General features: G+C 40.7%; 1 protein-coding gene across 10 annotated transcripts in view; it reads left to right on the plus strand.

Annotated features, from left to right (window-relative positions):
* The window catches only part of Epb41l2 (erythrocyte membrane protein band 4.1 like 2), a 151,196-nt gene that overhangs the window by 92,477 nt on the left and 37,989 nt on the right, over positions 1 to 20,730 (plus strand). For all 10 annotated transcript variants that reach the window (XM_085842698.1, XM_029482272.2, XM_085842696.1 and 7 more), the window contains exons 4-8: positions 8,328 to 8,432; positions 15,565 to 15,607; positions 16,646 to 16,721; positions 18,999 to 19,217; positions 20,611 to 20,698. In XM_085842698.1, the coding sequence (XP_085698824.1) occupies positions 8,328 to 8,432; positions 15,565 to 15,607; positions 16,646 to 16,721; positions 18,999 to 19,217; positions 20,611 to 20,698 (531 nt within the window). The remainder of the gene's footprint in view (positions 1 to 8,327; positions 8,433 to 15,564; positions 15,608 to 16,645; positions 16,722 to 18,998; positions 19,218 to 20,610; positions 20,699 to 20,730) is intronic.

The following is a 20,730-nucleotide window of genomic DNA, read 5'->3' on the forward strand; positions in this document are numbered from 1 at the left end:
TGTTGGATTTCCTTTAATACTTTCATTGCTTCTTTACCTACAACTTTACTTTCTCCCCGCAGAGCATTTGTGTAAGACTTTGCCTTAAGTTACTTCTCCTAAAGAGTAATTATTCCCATTTACTTTCTTGTACAGAAACAGGGCTTTTCTCCGTAGCTCTGGGTGTCTTGGTACCTGCTCTGGCTCTTTGACTGCAAGAGGTCCCACTTCTTTTGCTAGAGTGATGGGGTTAAAGGTGTGCACCACCACGTCCTGCTGCTTTGTACACTTCTTATCCTTTTTTCCTAAGATAGCTTGATAGCATTTGTGTTACTCATTTCATCTTTCTCTGATCCTCACTGCACTGACTTGTAGAAATTCTTCCAGGCCTTAGTGAGTGAAAATAACTCATTATATTTCTGCAGAAGGTTGTTGTCCAGGTCCAGGAGTAAGAGCATTCTACATAAGAGACCTCTCAGGAGTTGGCAGGCTGCAGGGATCTATGAGAGTTCTTGGCTTTTCTTGAAATAGTGAATCTCTGACTGGGTTGGGCTTGAAAAGGTGAATCAGCAATGCCTTATTCCAAAGTCTTTTCTTTAATAATGCCTCCTCTTGAAAGGATGGATTCGAATTTTGGATAGTCATCAAGTCTCTAATATTCTTTCCACTTTTGATTTTAAAATGCCAGGATTGTTTTTCTGACAAATCAGTGGCATTTTTGAAAGCAATGAACTTGCCATTTGAAAGTAACTCAAAGTGTGAGTGATCATCTTTGACTCTTTCTTCTAGAGATCCTTTCTCCTGGGCACTGTGTGGTAGCTTTGCCTGTGCCCACCTATTGGTAGTGAATGACAAAAAGAAATATAAAAGGAGGATAGGACTGTTCCTAGGTATGGAGGGGAGGCTTATTATAGATATGAAGGAGAGAATAGCCAGAGGCAGAGATATCTGGGACAGTCCAGAGTGAGCCTGAGCCTGAGAGTTCAGGCTAGATTTGGGGGTTGCCAGCCATACCTTGTAACTAACTGATGGGACTGAGAGATTCTGGGAGAAACTGGCAGCTCAGTTAGCCATTTGTCTTGGGTTTGAGATATAATTGGTAGCCATTTCTTTGGGCTGCTTTTCTCATTAAATAATGAAGTGCTATTTAAGTTATGGTGGGAACATTCAGAATAAAATTGGTAAAAGTCTACATAGGCATAGTTTTCTCATCTCTAAATATGGAGGGATTCAAAAACTACCAAACACCAACAAAAATTGGCAGATTTTCGTTAGGATTTATCAGATGAAGTGGTGTGGTGCCATCTTTCATGAAACAACAGAAGGCTTTAGGAAGACTTGCTTCCTTTTAGCTTATATAGAAGGAAAGATATATTAAAATAGCTTATAATTTATGACTCTACTAACAGACACCACATACAATATACTGTCAGCTTCTGTCCGCTGGCTTTATGGGGCCAGTGCTGCCATTTTTGAGCTAAGTTTGCTTCCTTGGGTGGCTTTAACTAGGACAGTCCAATTGCTCGAAGCCACTGAAAACATTACTACTAACATATCATCAATAACGTGCATTCTTCAGTGTGTAATCTTACCGAGAGGTACATTACTGTCCATGGGAGAGGCTGCAGAGAAGGACATGGACACCCACCTCCTGGCCTTTGAGGCTGCTTTCTGAAGTCTGGTTGGTGTGAACGTCATTGTCTGCTGGTGGCTATGCGTAGGGCCGTGGTGCTGTGTATGCTGCTGGCAAGAGAGAGAGGGAGAGAGAGAGAGAGAGGGAGAGAGACTCTGAGAGAGAATAAATATGTTTGTGAATTCACTAAACTAGATATATAGCTTGTCTAGAGATCAGAACTAAGTGTATGTTTTCAGTTCTAAATCTTAGTTTATGTAACAGATTTTCTATAATTTGTTTCATCGCAGGATTAAAATAAACTTGTGGATTCTTACCTTAAATGTAACACATATTAAAGTTAGGTTTTAAAAATTCTTTTAAGAATTTTAATTAGTTCTAGCAGTCTTACAACTTCTATTTTGACACTGTCGATAGTTTTCTTAGGGATGATTTTATAAGTGTTGATGTTCTTTCATTTTTTTTACACATTTCTAGATAATTACATTATTTTGCATGCTTATTTAATTGGCTAGAATGGGAGTTTTTAATTTTTTTTTTATTTTTTTGCTATTCTGTTTAAAAAAAATTTTTTTTTCAAAATCTGGTTGTTATTGGTTATCTAAAGGGGGTTGGTTCCCAGAACCTCCACAAATACTCAGAGCCACACAACATAAGTTCTTTTCTGTAAAATAGTAAAACAGCCTAGTATTTTTTTGTATGTATATCCTCCTGTATACTTGAACTTACTGCTAGATCACTTAGAGTTTATAACACTGTTGATACAGTGTAAGTAGATATTAATTTGTATCGGTTTGAGAATGAGTACAAAGGAAAATGTGTGTGTTCAGTCAGTAGTACAGTTTTTTTTTTCCTTCAAATAGGAATTTCTGTAGGTGTCTTCAACTGGGAGGAATTTTTTGAGTTCTTGAAATAATGTTTTCAATTTTTTGAATTTTTATCAATGATCAGAGAAACATAAATGACTTATTTACTTGTAGAATTATGTTTTGAACATATTAAAAAGAAAAAAAGGTCATTGGCTCCGGTATCCTTTTGCTAGAAGTCGAATGAACTTTAGGAACAGATGCGGGACAGGTGACTCACTGTCGGGAGAAGAACTGACAGTCATGCCCTCAGGCTGAGGCTCTTTCCTCCTTTGTACAGCCTTAGTTGACTTCCTCGGCCCCACCACTGTAAATGAGTTATGTTGGCTCTGTGCATACCGTTGTTCTTGCCCTTTTATATTTGCACAGTGTAGTTTTGAGCGAGTGTAGAATGCATAGCTCTGGGGAGTAATGTATGGATTGCATTGTGTGATTCCCGTCACTGCCTTCTTGGCACACAATAAGGGCACTGTGGAGGGGCCTACACGGAGACAGTGATGGTGTTTTAGAAACTGCCATGATGTGTGGCACCCTCTGCAATATGCTGGGTAAGCAGTTGCCCAGATTCCTCCAAGTTGAGGGGCCTCCAGAAATGTTCTGTTTTGGCTTCAGTTACGAATGCCACAAATAACGGAGCAGACTCAGAGCCTGAGCTGAGGCTCACATCTCAGACTGCCTTCCATTAGCTGGGGGCTGCTGGTTGGTTGGTTTGTTTAAAGAGAAATTTCTCATAAGCTAGTCTGCTAGTCCTTGAGTAAAATACTTTTGAAAACACATCTTACCTATCTTATTTTCTCTATCTCCTTTGCACGTCTCTAATATATTATGTAGCTTCTACCAAAACAAACAAACAAAACCAAAAACGATGTGGGCTGGTGAAAGTTTCAGCCCCTAGAGTGTCAGCACCGAGACCTGGAGTGAATCCCCAGCGTCCACGCAGGAAGCCCTGGGAGGCAGGCGCAGACTGGCTACAGCTGGGCACGCAGGCACAGGATCCCTTGGACTGGCTAACCAGAAGTTTAGCTGAACCCAGTGAGCTTTGGATTCCGAGACCTCTTCTCAGAACTGAGGATGAGGAAGACTGCACATATATGCATGTGTACCCCTTGCCGTATGGACACACATGTGTGAACTTACACAGATCAGCCCTACATACAGACACATAAAGTGTCTGTCCGTGCCTGGAGTTGAGCAGTCTCCCCACTGCACCCTTCTTTTCCCTGGTTATGCAATGCTGAGGTGTAAGTTGGGTTATCGAGTGGCACATGGAGGATTTAAACTGTCAAGCTTGTTGAAATTTGATATAAAAACAAAAAATTAGTTTTTCAAAATGTGGTTGGTAAGTAAGTTTTATGAACTTTTTCTGACAGTACTGAGGACTGGATCTAGGGCCTCATGGATGCTCTACAAGGTTCCGCCACTGAGATAGTGCCCCATTCCTGATTATGGGGTTTCACTGACTGACAGTTTATATAAGTTACCACATAAGAACAGATACAAAGCAAAGAAATGCCTCAACTGGCAATATGAAACAGCAATGCAGCTGATGGGCACAGCCTGGGAACCCCAGTGGACATGCATATAAATGTGGTGCAGCCTGTTCTGGGACAAATGCAGAGCAGCTTTCTGCCTGAGTAGTTCTCCAGAGGTACGCTCTCGCTTACCGAGGAAAAGCATATGTAGGTTCTCCCTAATTCTTATTTCAGTGTGTTCTTGCTTTAATGCTTTGAATGTCTGTGGGTCGGTAGTGATGAATGAGGACTCATGGGATTGTGTGTGCCTGTTAACCAGAAAGACTGAACTCTGCACTCGAGACTGCTGGACTTTCGGCCTGCATTAATAATATGAGCCATTCCAGTATTGTCCTGGTTTTAATTCAGTGAAGTGTACCGCTTTAGAAGACATTGAGACAAGATATGCCGTTCCTTAAATAACCTAGTCACTGAAGTCCACCAGTATGGGAGGGAGTCAAAGAGTGCTGAGGAAGAAAGTCTAAATATTAGGAAACTGGAATATGCTTTGTAGTAGATGACAATTTAGAGATTAGCCTAGAAGCAGAGTGCGCTTTGACCTTTGGAGGTAAGTAGGAAAGACTGGTGAACTGGTTAGGGAGCGGCTCGCAAGCCTTGCCTACCTCAAGCCCACTCCTACAAGTTCTTCTTTGACCTCTGTGTGTGTTTTGTGGCACACACAAAACCCACACAAATAATTTTTTTTTTTTTTTTAAATCTAGAGAAAGACTTTGAAGGTTTTCTTTATCTGGGCCCAAATCCCCACATTATAATGATAGCCCATGAACTAACTGATGTGTTTATAAAAAGATAAAGAGAGAGAGGGGAGATATATGTTCTATGGAGGTGTAGTCAGATATGAGAGAAGGGAAGGATTTGCCTCGGTGGTCCCATGCTGCCCCCCCCCCCAGCCACATTAAGGTATAGTATAGAATAGAGTTTATTCAGGGCATGGGGAGGGGAGTTATGAGGGTAGGGGAGAGGGAGAGGGAGAGAGGGAAAGAGACTGGCCATGAGCACGTGGAGAGAGAGGGGGAAGGGAATGGGCAGAGAGTGGGGGCAGAAAGGCAAGAGCAAGAGAGGAGGGGGGCAAGCAGCCCCTTTATAGTGAGTCAGGCAACTGTGAGGTGGAGCTTAGACAAAATGCTAACACTAACTATATACTTTTAAAGTATATTTTTGCAAAAAATTAAAGTGTAACTATCATTTTCTCACTTCATTTCCTTCCCACAGTACCTCCGATGTTGTCATCCTCCAACCTTCCTGTGCCCTTCATATCCACTGACAGCTCCTCTTAAATGCACGGCCTCCTTTTCTTTGATTGCTATTTTGATTGTTATTGGTATATGTGTGGGAGGAATAATTAGTCTTTCCTAAGGATAGGCCCCCTAATTGCTTATCCAGTACCAAGTAGTCAGCCATGAACCTGAAATCATATATGTACAAGCAACACATAAATGGAGTTGGACATGCTGACTTACAGGCATATAGATACAAACTGCTAATTTTGATACAAGTTGTAAGCAGATGTCTTTCATTTTGCTTGGTTGGCAAATGCTCATTTGTAATCCTTCCACCTAACAGAATTGTAGTTGTTTATAAGAAAAAAACTTAATGGCTGGACATAGTTTTGCATGTCTATAATCTAGCACTCAGGAAACTGAGACAAGAGGATTTCAAATTTGAGGCCAACTGATCTAATTCTAATACCCTAGCACAAACACAGAAGAAACCTGCCTTCCTAGACAGAAGTTTAAGTGTTACACTTACAGAGATCTACCATTAATTCTACAAAAGAAATTCAGAAAAGCAGATGGGAAAACTGGATCATTTCAACTTACTGTAATTTCAAAGGAGGTTGAATTAAATAACGGAAACTTGAATTATATTTAACACTTATTTTTTATAGCAGCTTAATTCCTCTATAGGCCTTCTGTGAATTCATGAAATAGCTCATATATTTTATTAAACATGTTATACACTTAAATGAATTCTCTCTGCTCCATAGGCAGCATTTTACTGTCTATTGAGTTCATTGTCTGTCTTTCCTAGTTGAATAAACATTTCTTGAGACCATTTGTTTTATTCATCATTGTTTCTCCACTGACTAACATGGGAGCTGACATCTATTGCTGGGCCAGCGTATTTAGCCTTCTAGCCTGGCAAACACTTCAGCCATGTGTGAATGGGACAGGGCCTACCACTATAGTGACTGCCTGTGCAGTGTAGTGCCTGCATGCCCGGTTCATCTTATGGATCCTGCAGTGTCTCTGAGGAGAAATTCATTCCACTAGGCTTAGTGAGCACCAAAAGTGAGAAGTTGGGCCTCTTAGAAACCTGCGTTCTCTGCTTCCAGAATCACTGCCTCCTCTGAGATTCACATGCGATGTCATGTTCATGGTTTCTTGTTTTCTTCTTAGATACAGTTGATGGTCCTTGGCATTTCCATAGCACTGACGAGTGGAGATTCCGAGTGGAAGTTTAGAAGCAGCTGTGCATAGTCAGCTTCTCCTGGGCTGCTAAAATATCCATGTCTTAGAGAGGGGTGGAAACCTAACAGGAGGAACGGCCTGAGCGGAGTAGAAACCCAGCCATGGTTGACCTAGATGCTTTGCATCTCCTGTCTCATTCCCTTGATTGTTAGAGAGCTGAGAGGTGGTTCTTGCTTCTGGGTTACAAGTAGGAGGCTAAGTGGTCTCCTGTTGTCACACTGCCTAGTAACAGAAAAGTTCCTGAGATGCGGAGTGATGTCGAACAGCGGGGTCTGACTGCAGCTCCCGTGTTAGGGTTTGATGTATTGCTCAGCATAGGAACGCCAGACTCTGGGTGGCTCTGTGGATGTGTCCCTACTAGTCTTATAGGGTAAAGTGTCCAGTAGAGCTGTGTCTGAGATAGAAACTATTGAAAAGACACGAGTTTACAGAAATTGACTGTAAGCTGGAGTGTATTTTCTCTATGATGTCATCTTAGATGTCTCTTAACTATTCCTATTTTCAAGGACTGTAGCCAGTAGTTACACATTTTAATTCATTTCATGCTTGCCATATACCTTGTATCAAATTCTATTATTCTCATAGCTGTGGAAACTGGTGGTGGAGTAAGGTAAATGTCTTGCCTTCAGTCACTTATTTTATTAAGAGGTAGTGATGTATATAGTTTCTGTATACTATAAACATATAAATAATAGAACCACATGTCTACCTTAGTAACTTAACTATCAACTGCTGACCATTAATCCTCAATGATAGACACAGCACATTGCTTATGGTAATATAATTTGTGTGAATTTCTTTCATTTACTACTGAAATAGTAATCATAGTTTTGAAACATTTAGTAGAGGTACCAGATTCTACTCCCAAAGGTCTGTGTCTGTCTGTCTATCTCTCTGTGTGTATGTATAATTTCTATGTACTGCATGAACAAATAGGTGCATATTTTAAAAATGGGGCATCTGCTGAGCCCTCTTTTTCTTGGTCCCGCTCTGATTTCACTGGTAACTAGTTGTGCTACCTGTAAGCGTGTGGGGAGGGGATGCCTGTCCGACTCAGCTTACAGTTAGGACATTCCAGGGTTGTGCATCTTAACTGGAAATGAGTATGCTTTATCACTGGTTAAATGGCAATCACTTTTTCTATGTCTTCCTGGGGCTTTTAAGTCTCTTTTACATTTCCTAAAGAATGGCTATTCTCCAGAAAACTAGAAATAAAAACATAATTTAAGTGGAAAAAGCTGGTGTTGTATAAATATCTTGGAATAGTAGCAACAAGGAAATAAAGCCTCAGTGCTGACCAGCATGACTTGTGAGAGGTCACATCAGTCAGGGTCACAGAGTGGCCTTCATGAGTTGTGATAGGTCAGTCACATCAGATGGTTTCGTCGGGCAGTGTTCTTAAGAACAGTGAATCATATTCAGGTTTTGAGGGGAAACTTGAAATACGTTTTACTGTTCACATGAGTAGATGAATACTTAGCATTTTGCTTTTTAAATGTCAATGAGAATAGCAGTAAAGCAGAATGCATTTAGTTATGAATTTTAGAACGATACTTTGTATCATTAGGACATTAGAAAATAAATACTTAAAATTAATTTGTAATAAATGACTGATGCTTTAAAAATAATATTTTAAAATTTATTAGTATATAAAATTTTATTATGGCTTTTTTTTTTCATACAAAATTTGTCTTGTTGTTTTTCTTCGCCCCCATTTTCACCTCGTTTGCTCCTGCCCCAGTCCTCCCTGTCTCCTTTCCTGTCCCATGCCTCTTTCCCACTAACCTCCTCTTTCTCTTTCTTCATCTCCTTTAGAAAAGTAAAGGCTTGCTCTGTTTTTCTGCAGAAACGTGCTAAGGGACAAGTGTTGTTTGACCGAGTGTGCGAGCACCTGAACCTCTTGGAGAAGGACTACTTTGGACTTGTATTTCAGGATCATCCTGAGCAGAAAGTAAGCAATTACAACTCTATGTCTTTTTATGTGTATTTCTTGTAAACAGTTTAATTTCACAATAAATTTAACTTTCATTTACATGATTATAAAGAGATTTTTGGCAAATATTTAAAAGTGATTATGTGAGAGACTCACTAAAGCTTTTTGGCATTTTGGATGTGTACAATGCATCAGCAGCAGACGGAATGGAATATTTTCCCATCTTATTTGAGATTGAAAAACTGATTAGCTCTTGAATTCACAGTGGAATCAACTTCCGTAATAAGTTGTTGAGGGGAAAGCATTTCAAAACATGTACATTAAAGGATTCAATAGTGGGAAAATTGATGATGTACCATGAAGAATATCTTTTTAAATAATACTGTCTCAGCCATGACCTGTTTTTGCCTCGTGGTGCTCTAAATACAGTGGCCAAGTAGGCTCCTGTTAGCAACATACAGATGTGCAGTGACCTGTGTAGTAGTAGTTATTGAATAAGCCTGAACCACAGGGAGCTGGGTGCCAGAGGCTTGGGAAGAAGTGCTTGCTTACAGGACTTGAGTGACTTTGTGTGGGAAAGATACTGGTGTCTTTGCGGCTGAGCTGTTGGGGCAGAAGAGGTGACCGGGCCAGCTCCCCTCAGGTGATGTCTGATCAACCAGTGCTGGACTGGCCCTGGGAGTCGTGCTGCTGCTGTCACGAGTGTGCTGAGACACTAAGCAAGAGAACAGGGTGGGTGGTCTGATATTAGTACTAATGTTCTAGAGCTTCAAAGATTCTCAGTTTCACAGGTAAAGTAAGGATGGAAACATTGGCCCTTTCTGGCAGGACCAGGGCTAACTGTAGCCATCAACATTATTTGGAAAAGTGCTTTTTCTTTTTGAGTGTCTAGGTTTGGTGTGGGTGAGATGTTGACTGAAAGAGGGAAGAATGTGAGTTTGTCCAGAGTCGCACCCTACAGAGGAAGCCCATTTAGTCTGTTAAACTGCTGCTGTGGACAGGCTCTCTGTGAGCGTTCTGTTGGGATGTATAGAGCCTTCAGTGATAGTGAAAGAGGGTTCTGTGTAATGTCAGCCTCCATATCTCAGCCAACAGAACAGTAGTCATGGGAGGAAGCATAGTGTGTGTGTTGTTGTTTGCCCAGACAGTGCCATTGTTTGTGTTTACAGAGCCCAGGAATGGGATGATAATTATATGCAAATTAAATGTTCTCAACTTGTTCAGCTTTAAATCTCAGATCTGTAATTAGTGGTTTAATTCTACCTTTAGATTAAAGACAAATTGCAAGCCTGCCTTTTGAATAGCATGTATTTTTATTAGAATTGTTTAGAGTACTCTCCTCAGAAATGGAAACACACTCCACTAAATAAACTAAGTGCCTTGTAAAGCAATAAATTACAAGTTGGTAATGGTTCCAATCAAGTGCTCATTGTTATTCCTCAAAGCTCCAAAGGAGAAAGTGACTTGCTAGTCTGTCCATCCGTCCATCTTTCCTTCCTTCCTTTTTTTTTTTTTTTGAGATTTTCTATTGGTAGATTCATAGGAATGTTTACTTTTTGTAAAATATAAAACATTCAATATGTTGTGAATGCTTTTGTTAGTACAAACAAAATAGACAGTCTGAATAAGTACTCCGGCAATAGAATTTACTGTTTGAAATGTAAACTTTTAGTATACATGTCTAGTCCATATGGTACACCAGAGCCTCTGATCCCCGTTCTCAGCTGTCTGCTGAACACTCCTGGTTTAAAATCAAACTACCCTCCCGTTAAATGCTGTCTGTTCCAGAAGGATAGTTCTGGACTCTTGTTTCTCCTCACCTCTGTGAATAGTCAGGTGCCTGTGATCTAACTAAAGTTAGAAACCTTTAGTGCACACGGTTTAATCCCCTGCAGTTGGCATGAGCTTTCTCCTCAGCACCGTCTCACAGCAGCTGATAGTGTGATTCTGCTTGCCAAGGAAGCCTGGCTGGTGTATCTATCTGCTCATACATACTACGCCTCAGTGGCAGCTTCTTTCTCGTAGTAGCTCAATGCCTGCCTTTCCTAAAGAGTGAGAAATGCTTCCCTCATCCACGGCCTGCCTTCGTCCATCCTCTCCCCAGCCCAAGGAGGTGACTTAGCAGTTTCTTCTGTCATCGGCATATTAATATTAATACAAACCTTATTTGTGTGTTGCCTTTCGCCTCATTACCCTGGTTGTATCTAGAAACAGGCTGCTGAAGTGTAAGGAGGTCTAAGGGGAGTTGTGTGATGACGAGACCCAGGGTTTGGCTTAAGATGATAAGATCAGAAGGGAGCTGGGAGTATAGCTCAGAGGTAGATAATCTGCATCTCCTCTAAGACAATGTAAGGCTGATGTTCTCAGTGACAGAAAGATGCCAGTTGCTGAAGAAGAGCCAAGCATTCCTTACCTAACTTTGTGGTCAGTGTTTCTTACATGTCACATAACATGCTGGTAAAGTGGGATGGGCACTTTAGTACTTACACTTTGCATCCGTGTCCTCTGGGAGACTTTTCAGAAAGTGAGTACTCAAATATAGTTTGAATATGTTAAGTTACATAATTATGTGACTATAATGTTCATTTTAGATACAATGTGTTTATATATAAAAAAATATGTATAGGCAAAATCCAGGTCTCAAATACATTTAGGCAAAACAACTTTCATTCTTCCCAATATAGATGTGTACAGTCTTCCTTTTTTTTTCCCCCCCCAGAAAATTGTTACTGTCAAACTTAGCTTCACAGTCCTTCTTTGAAGTTCTTGAGGTTCCCACTGTAGGAGATGGGGTGTGTCCCTGTGTTGTGTGTATGCCAGACCCAGACTTTACCACCGTGCCAGACTCCTGGCTGTGCTGCTTCCCCGCACTAAATACTATGTGCATTTAAAGAAACTGTGGGTACTTACTTCAGCCTCTTGTAAAGTGGAATTTAGACAGACTATAAGTATTTTGTATAGCAGTTTGTCACGTGGGAAAATGTGTGCTGTCTTGGTTTTAGTATAGTATTGTGTCTATTAGTTGTGAAGCATTTCAGTTTATTGTGATTATGAAAATGTGAGCTAGTGTCAAGCTTTTCACCATCTGTTAAAGTCTCATGTAAACTGTGCTATCGAAAGTGTTAAAAGTTTATAGACTCAAGCAATATGCTTTTCTTTGATGCAGAATTGTAAGCTGTTATAGTTTTGGTGTTCGTGTATAAAGGAATTCATCATTAAAGATACTGGACTCTTCAAGAGGAAAGTCTTGGATTTTTGTTGTTAACAGAGTCTAACAATTTGACTCAGACATTATATAAGTCAGTTTCCTATAAGCAGTACTATAAGAGGTGCTTTTTAGAAGTATAGTTGATATCCATGCTGTCCTTATGAAGTTTAAAGGAGTTGATTACTAGCCACCCATCCTCCCCAGAAGCAGAACTAAAGGCTCATAGTAATTAACTTTAGCAAGATCCTACATGTAGTTCATTTAAACTTTATTATTTTCTGTTCTCCAGATGGGCTATAAGTTTCACTGTGATGCAGAAAACCTGGAACTTCCCTCTTGTGTTGGCATCATGTGGTTCAGAGTGCATAGTGAAGGGAGCTGGTGAAACAGTGCATGTTCTTGTGGAAGGGGAGGGTTAAGACAAGACTACTCTCATCCTTTCAGCATTTGCCTAACACACGTGAACTTGGGTGAATTTGTTAAATTCTCATAGCCAACCTGAGGCTCTCCAAAACAAAGAAGACATGGGCACACTGTTGTTGGGGGTGGGCAGTTCAAACTCTGAAATCCTAAGATCCAGCCTGAAGAGTAGTGGGTGACTCCAGGGTGGAAGATGGTCACTTCAGTTGGGTAGATGTTGTGAATTCTATTTTGCTGTTGAGGAGATTGGGGCTTAGTCAGGGTGAAAATGTAATGAACTCATAGAACTGGTGGGAAGTAAGTGGTAGTTTGACTCCATATATTTCTAAGCCCAAAGTCTGTGTTTGTGGTTACAGTAGCCAGTTCTTTAACATAGCAAGGATACATCCTAGTGTTTCCTGAGGGGCTGCTGTATGTGCTCACACGTGTATACTTATGTGTCCACTCACCACCATCTTTAATCTCAACATCTTCTTTATTCACTGATGCTTTTTTTCAATTCTTATGTGTCTAATGATTTATTCATTTTTTCTTTAAGTGTCAACCCAGAGAAGTTGATTTCCATTTTATTTTTTTGTTTGTGAAGTATGGTAGTACATATATATATAATTTCCTAGCATTTGGAAAAGTGAGGTGGAGGGTCAGGAGTTCCAAGAGCAACCTGAACAGAGTAGCACAAATAGTTTATGCCTGTTTTTGTGTAATTTGTGTAATTGGTAATCCAAAGAATATACTTAAGTTCCTCTATAATGTTACATTAAATATTTTTAACTTTTGCTTGATTATTTATAACACTGTCAAGAAATTATATACCAACCATAATCTACATACTCAAAGATAACTATTCAATAAAAGTAAATTTAATAAAATAATATGTAGTCATTTAAGAAGTCTTCAGGGGAGGAGGAAGCAGAAATGGACAGATAACACTCAACAGGTATTGGATTTTAATATTTAATGTTAGGTTCCCTAAAAATGCCAAGCACCCTAGAGAGCATGGATACAGTCTATCCATGCCTGTGTACCACTGTAGTCTCAGAGAGTGGACAAGACCTCCTGCCTCCATGGGAGGAATGGAGCTTACATAGTGGAAGCCAGTGTGGTTAGGAAAGGAAACCTGGTAGGAAACAGTGGTTTCTGCTGCTCAGTCCTGCTGTGTAAACACAGCCTCTGGTAAATCTGGGTAAGGATCCTGTACTGGATAGTTTCTGTTGTCAATTTGATACAACCTAGAGTCCCCTGGGAAGACGGAACCTAGATTGAATTGCCCAGATCTAGTTAGCCCATGGCCATGTTTGTGAGAGATCATCTTGATTGATGGGAGATGAAGGAAGGCCCAACCCACTCTGGGCAGCCCCATCTATAGGCAGGTGGGTGTGAGCTATTTAAGAAACCTCACTGAGAATGAAGCAGTGAGAAAGGCAGAAGGGCATGGCCTAGGCTGCATTGCTCTCTGGTTTCTGCTTCAGGTCTTGGTTGAGTTCTTGCTCTAACCCGCAGTGATGGCGGGTGACTTACAAGTGTAACGCCTAGAAACATTTCCCTCCCCCAGGTTGCTTTTGTCAGTGTTTATCGTAGGCACAGGAAAGCAATGCAGAACAGAGCCATACAATACAAGATGCCACAGCAGCCTTCAGTGTGTCTGACAGGCAGTCAGTGTTGTGACAAGTGGCCTAAGGGTGACAGTCTCAATTTAACTTGCCAACTTGTCACTTGAGAATATTTAGATCTTTAGACCCCTTAGTCCCTCTCTGTTATCAGGCAATTGGGAGGAGTTGGTGCTGAGGATAGAAAGTGTGGTAGCTGGGACCTTGGGTCCATGTTTGGGGTTCCATTGTTCTTTCCTGGAACACAGAACCTTTTGCTTCTCTCTGGCAGGCCATCTGTGTCCGCTTATCCTAAAGGAAGCTGGAATCTGGGAGGTCTGTCTGTGAGACGAGCAGTGCTCCCTTACTGCATTTCTGTGTCAGGGATAGAAGGGGTCTTGTCACTGAGGTTTGTACCAGTTGTCCCTGAGTCCCTTCCCTTTGTGATCATTACTCTCTTGGTTTCAGTGCCACACATTTAACCCTCTTTCCCCTCTGCCTAGCCTCAGTGCAGCCTGATTAAAAGCTGAACGATGTGCTTTTCTTGTTCTTGTGTTCTTATCATAGTTACCCATTTGTGGCCAGCTGTGTGTAGGACAGCAGCTGCAGGGTAAGGAAGCTGAATGCTACTTTTTTTAGTGAAAAAATAGAGCTGTTTCCTAACACAGCACTCGGTTCCATTATGGGGTCTCACTGGTCCCTCACATCAGTGCCCCATGCAGCTGGAACATCAGTAATAGTGGACCATGCTCTGGTGGCTCATTAATGAGAGCGTTGACTATCTGTCACCAGTGTTAGAGACACATATACCTTGTTGATTATGGTCTGGATTCTTGCTGCCAGAGTTCATGTGTAGTAAAATCTGAGGGCTACTTTGAAAAGATGCTGCTGTCATTACTTTTTAGGGGTGGGTCATGTGCTGTTACAGTTCAGTAGATTGACAGCAGTTGTGTCACAACAAACATTTTGTTCTCTCTGCATGGGAATAAGATTGTGTTTAAATACAGGGGTTGTAATACACTGGGTGGGAGACTTAACATCAGACTTTCTTGCTATATATAAAGTCAGTTGTTTGAATCAACGTATTGTTTTTCAAAAAATGTACTTGTTCTACATTAGGAAGGGGAATGGCTTTCTTATGACTTAACAATAGAATGGGAAAACACAAAGTGCAAAATTGTTGATAGTTTGTGGGAACTGTTTTACAGTTTGAAAGATTCACTATCCTTATGTGGTTCAGAGACTGGAATTTTTTTCTTTTCTTCCTTTTCTTCTCTCTCTCTCCTTTTTCTTTTCTTTCTTTGTTTCTTTCTTTTTGTTGCTTTAAGATGTTTTATTTTATTTTTGGTTGACTTTCTCAAAGAATAGAAATGAGAGGCAAACGGAAGGATGTTGCATTCCAAGGATGTTAGAATTGTGTTTTCTAAATTCAAATGAGAAACAGATCGGGGCGGATGGCATCATTATCTCTTCGAGGTCTGAGTTGTAGAGACAAGAGGCTGAAGGATGTGATGAAGTTAGCTTTAGAGTTTGATGCGATTGTTTGGATCAGGGCATGTGTATTTCTGAGCCAGTGGTTTACAATTCACATTTTATCTTTAAGTAAGAAGAAACTAGGAACAACTTATTTCAATGTCTGAGGGGTGATTTGTGAAGCAGGTCTATGTAATAAAGTTATATATAGATAAGTTGCCCTTTATCATTATTGTATCAAAGATTTAACATTTCACATGCTCACGAGAGCACATGCATACACATAGGTACACACACATGTACACACATGTACACTCAGGAGAATGCTAACAAGTGAAAGCTATATAACTAGATATGAGTTGTAAGGTATGGACTATAAATTGTTCCACTTTATTTTGGGGACGTGGGATAGTTCTTACGCAAAACTGAGTTGTTGTTGTTTTTTTTTTTTTTCCTCCTACAGAACTGGCTAGATCCTGCAAAGGAAATAAAGAGACAGCTGAAAAGTGAGTATTTAAGACCCATACTTAAATTAGTTCATATTATTTCTGCCTTTAATAAAAACCCATGGGATAGCTACTACAATTGTCACATAGAATAGGGTGCTGGTCCTGTTTTGCATGCAGAGATAACAATACTTTAAGATACTTGTGAAAGTGACTTTAGCTGGACATGGTGTCAGGAGCATGCAGTCCTAACACCCAAGAGGCTGAGGCAGGGATCCTGAGCTCCAGGCCTCACAGTGCAACCCAACCTTAAACAACAACAAAACCACGAGTATGACTGTGGGTGGCTTTGAGCCTTCCCTTTGAGGAGGCAATAGACTTATTCTTACATGTCTGTGAAGTCGACTTGTATGAGATTATAGCCTGGCTTTTAAAAAATACATTGAACTTTTTTTGGGTGACATTTATGTTGTATGTATATGTTGTATATATCTGAATGTGTGCATGGGTGTGCTTGTGTGTGTGTGTGTGTGTGTGTGCGCGCGTGCCCATGAGCGTGCCAGAAGTCAACCCTTGGTGTCTTCCTTGATTACTCCCCATCTTGTTTTCTGAGATAACAGTTTCTCACTGAACCTGGAGCCCATCAATTTGACTAGATTGCCAGTCCATTGAATGTGCCTTGCTCTACAGTGTCCACCTCCCCAGTCTGGAGTTCAAGTGCATGCCTCTGCTGTACCCTGCAAAGATGGGAGTCCAGGCTTCATGCTGTGCAGACTGAGCCATCTCAGCAGCCTCACGTCCCACCTTTTGTTTGAGATGATTTGCTTTGTGATACCTAATATAATTAATTGTATTATTCATTTTCATTTGGAACTGTACATTTTTTTTGTTTTTGTTTTGATGTTTGTTTGTTTTTTAGTTTAGAGTTTTTTGTTTGTTTGTTTGAGACAGAGATTCTTTGTATAACAGCCCTGGCTATCCTGGCACTTAATTTGTAGATCAAGCTTATTTATGTTAATTGAGGTGATAACAAATTACTCAAAATAAAAACCACTCAAACCTGGTATTTGGTAAATGACTGAGATTTTGTAATTGCAGATCTTCCCTGGCTGTTCACTTTCAATGTGAAATTTTATCCTCCAGATCCTTCTCAGCTGACTGAAGATATCACCAGGTACCTTGTATTTACATTTTGAAATAATCTTTGCTTATTACTATTGTTTATTTCTGTGTTCTGTGAGTATGGTTGTAACTGTAGGACTGAAAGAGCAATAAAAGAAAGTATGGTATGAAATTTTGACTGCATATCTGTATGTGTACCACCTGCATGGCTAGTACATACAGGGAGAAGAGGGAGATGGGTTACAGGCAGGTCTGAGTCAGTGTGTAGGTTCTATGAAGCCAGTCTCTGCCCCTTGTAAGAACAGTAAGTGCTATTAACAGCTAAGCATCTCTCAGTTAATATATATTCCTGTGTATGTCAGAGTATATAGGGTGGACATGTAGAGTAAGAAGGTAACTTGTGGAGTCTGTTTGCTTCTCCCGCCGCTGTGGACTCTAGGGATTGAACTTGGGATATTAAGCACATGTCTTTGGGCTGCAAGTACCTGTAGCTGCTAAGCCCTCACACTTGCCTCCAGCAGCTGTCAAAACAAAATAAAACAAACTTAGATGTTCACTTAAAACTGGATCTTGTCCCAAATAGCTTGAAGTATTATTACCAGTGTCAAGACTTTTAATTACTCTTCTTTGGTTCTTCTTTTCTATTTAAGTAATAAAACACTTGAATAAAAGAAGGTATTGCCAGCAAATTTACATCCTGTGTCTTAGATATATGGTGAAAGGCACTTACCTTCAGGGTTTCATATGTTAATAGTTTACCCCGTGTATACCTGTGTTAATCTCATGTATACAGGTATCATATGTTTATATTTACCTAGTTAGTAGGCAAAGGAACCTCTGTGTGTGTGTGTGTGTGTGGACACAGGTGTGGGAGATGTAGTACGGCTATGGTGGGGGTTCAGCAGCCTGGGATCCAACTTAAAATTCAGTTCTCCAGAGCAGTACTGTTGTGTTTGTGTAGTTCTACAAGTCAAAGGAACACAACTGTCCTTAAAAAGAGGACTTCTGAAATGCATGAAAATACTCAGACTACATCAGTGAGAAGATTCTTTAACCAGAAAATTCTAGAGCAATTGCCAGAGCTTGTGTGAGTCCTTTTGTAAGTGTGGGGCCATGCTGCTCCTAGAGTTCCTGTCTCCTGTGGGATTGACCCATGGAAACTTGGGTAGAGTTAAGCTGAACTGGAGCCCTGCCTGGTTGCTCAGTGCTTCACCAGCCTTGAGGCCTGCCCAGAGACTGTGCCTCCCCTATGTGAAGGACAGAACAAGAAAAGCAAGAGACTGACAGCTCTTAAGACTTATAGTGGAGATCACCTGTCAGCCCCGGGGAAGGTCGTCATGAAGGGTAACCCTGAAAAGATCATCTAAGTGAGGTCACTGCTGTTCGTCTCAGGGTCACTGGAAACTTCAGCAAATGGTAAATTTGCTGAGAGCAGAGAAGAGATTAGGTTTTAATATATGTCCCCAAAAAGTGTTGATAATGGAGCTGAAAAGAAAAAGAAAAAACTTCATAGAAAATAAATCACATTTCATATTAGTTTAAGTAAAAACCAACACTTCTTATATAATGGTGTACTGAGACAGTTATCGCCTTGACTCCAGGTAGTTGTTGCTGTTCCAGCTACTAGGTACTGATTCCAGGCTCCATGCCAGCCGTTTGCTTATGCACCTAACCTTCACTGTCACCCTCAAAGGCAGCACAGTAGCCTTGGGCGTCAAGCACGGTAACTTGTGCAGGACTATACATCAGCTCTCAGACTTCAGAGTGCCTGCTCTTCTGTGGAACGGAGCTAGCTCTCTTGTATAAGAGAGTGGACAAGCAAGGGTGTCAAGGTAGATTTAGCAGGACTGTTGTTGCTAAAGGCATTTTAGGAAAAGAGGAAATTAGTATGAAAGGGTAAGAGTGGGCAAGAGTGAGTGACTAGATTTTTTTTCTTTTTCCTTCCTTCCTTCCTTCCTTCCTTCCTTCCTTCCTTCCTTCCTTCCTTCCTTCCTTCCCTTTCTTTCTTTCTTTCTTTCTTTCTTTCTTTCTTTCTTTCTTTCTTTCTTTCTTTTTCTTTCTTTCTTTCTTTCTTTCTTTCTTTCTTTCTTTCTTTCTTTCTTTCTTTTGATAAATGATTGCTGTCAAAATGTCTATTGTCTTAATTAACTTTTCGACTTAGTTTTATAAACACACCAGCAGTTTAGGAGCTCAAGGAGCAGGGTAAAAGATCATGTTATGAAACGGCTATTTTTGCTATGAGTATAAATAGTCCCAATAACATGTATTTGTTTGCAGTGGGATGCTAAAATGTAAGGTTGACTGATGTCTCTCTCGATGTCCCTCACAGATACTTCTTGTGCCTTCAGCTAAGGCAGGACATTGCCTCTGGCCGCCTGCCCTGCTCCTTTGTGACTCACGCCCTCTTGGGATCCTACACCCTGCAGGCCGAGCATGGGGACTATGACCCGGAAGAGTGTGACAGTATTGATCTTGGTGACTTCCAGTTTGCCCCGACCCACACCAAGGAGTTGGAGGAAAAGGTGTCAGAACTGCATAAAACTCACAGGTCTGTCGTCGATGAGCTGGCAGGAGACAGACACATGGTGGGAGACAGACATAGGTGGATTGCTTGCTTAGCATTGAGAAGCAGCTTTAATGTCTACTGGCTCCTTTGGGTGCTTGTCCAACACTGATGGGCACAGCCTCCAGCTCTTGAGATGCTCTTGTATGGTTGGTTTTAGTGTAATGTGGAGATTATATTCTTGATAAACTCCTATATCAGAGTAGTGTGTATTCCCACATGACTTCTCCCTCACCCTGTTATCCTCAACCAGTACACAGGAAGCAGACTTGTGTGCATACTGGTATGACATCAGTATAAAATATAAAGTATTACTATATTTTATAAGAAAGCCAGGGAGATAGTGGGGGCAGATGATATCAAAACACACTATATTCATGTTTGAGATTTTTCAAAATAATACTTTTTAAAAAGCTAAAAAGGTATTGAAGCATCTGGATTGGAAGTGCAAATAGTGACGGGTGGGGACAGCTGAAGTGAACAGCTGGCCCCATGAGTCACAGAAAGCGTCCCTTTGTTTGGGTGAGGAGTACTTAAATTACTTGAATGGTATGTGTACTTTTGATTACTTTCATACTTCTGTCAAAATGGAGTTTTATATGAGTTTTTTAATATCTTTCTAAGCTATAAAATATTTACATATGAAGACCATAATCTTATGGAATATTGACTAAAATCATTTTTGAATAACTTTCAGAGATTTAAAATTCTTAAGGGGCATTATACATTAACTTTTGTTTAAAAAAAATGAAAAGGGCAACATTTGATTCCCCACCCCACCCCACCCTTTATTGAAATTCTACTCAACAGACATTTTCTTTGTCACCCAGATTTGCACTGGTAGTATGAAATGCTGTGTTGGAAATGAAGACTTTTGGGACAGAGATCAGTTTGCCTGTTGCTTAAGTTTGTTTGGCTGGAGAAATAGAAAGGAATAAAAATACATTTCTCTAGGCAGAGTACTCTGCTGCTTGTCATACTTAGAAAATCAAATACAAGTAATTCTGATCAATACTAGCAGAATTAAACGAACAACTAGGAACTTACCAGATTTAAAATTGCAAAGTCAGAGTTTGCTCGCTCATTCTCTCTCATTAGCATGGGTTGCACCCGTATTGCTTGGGCTCTTCTCCACAGTGAGAACCACAGAGTGTCATTTCAAGGAGAAAGTGGGAAGGGTGGAAGTCCACCTTCTTGAGCACGCAGGCTAAAGTTCACTGGCCTTAGAGGCAGAGCTGCATCTTGTCTCCTATTCTGCTTTTCTACAGCCAGACAGTTTCCCCCTGCAGCCCCCACTCTCCAGGCCTGCGAACAGCCATATCTGTCATGAACACACACGCTTGCCTCTCCCGGTGACACAGTGTCTTTTGATTCTCAGGGGCTTATCTCCAGCACAAGCTGACTCTCAGTTCTTAGAGAACGCAAAGAGGCTTTCCATGTACGGTGTCGACCTGCATCATGCCAAGGTATTGTGAATGAATTCCAGCTTGGTGACTGA

Source organism: Mus caroli, unplaced genomic scaffold (assembly GCF_978045245.1).
Source record: "Mus caroli unplaced genomic scaffold, Mus_caroli_1 scaffold_9, whole genome shotgun sequence".
In the NCBI taxonomy this organism is placed as follows: domain Eukaryota; kingdom Metazoa; phylum Chordata; class Mammalia; order Rodentia; family Muridae; genus Mus; species Mus caroli.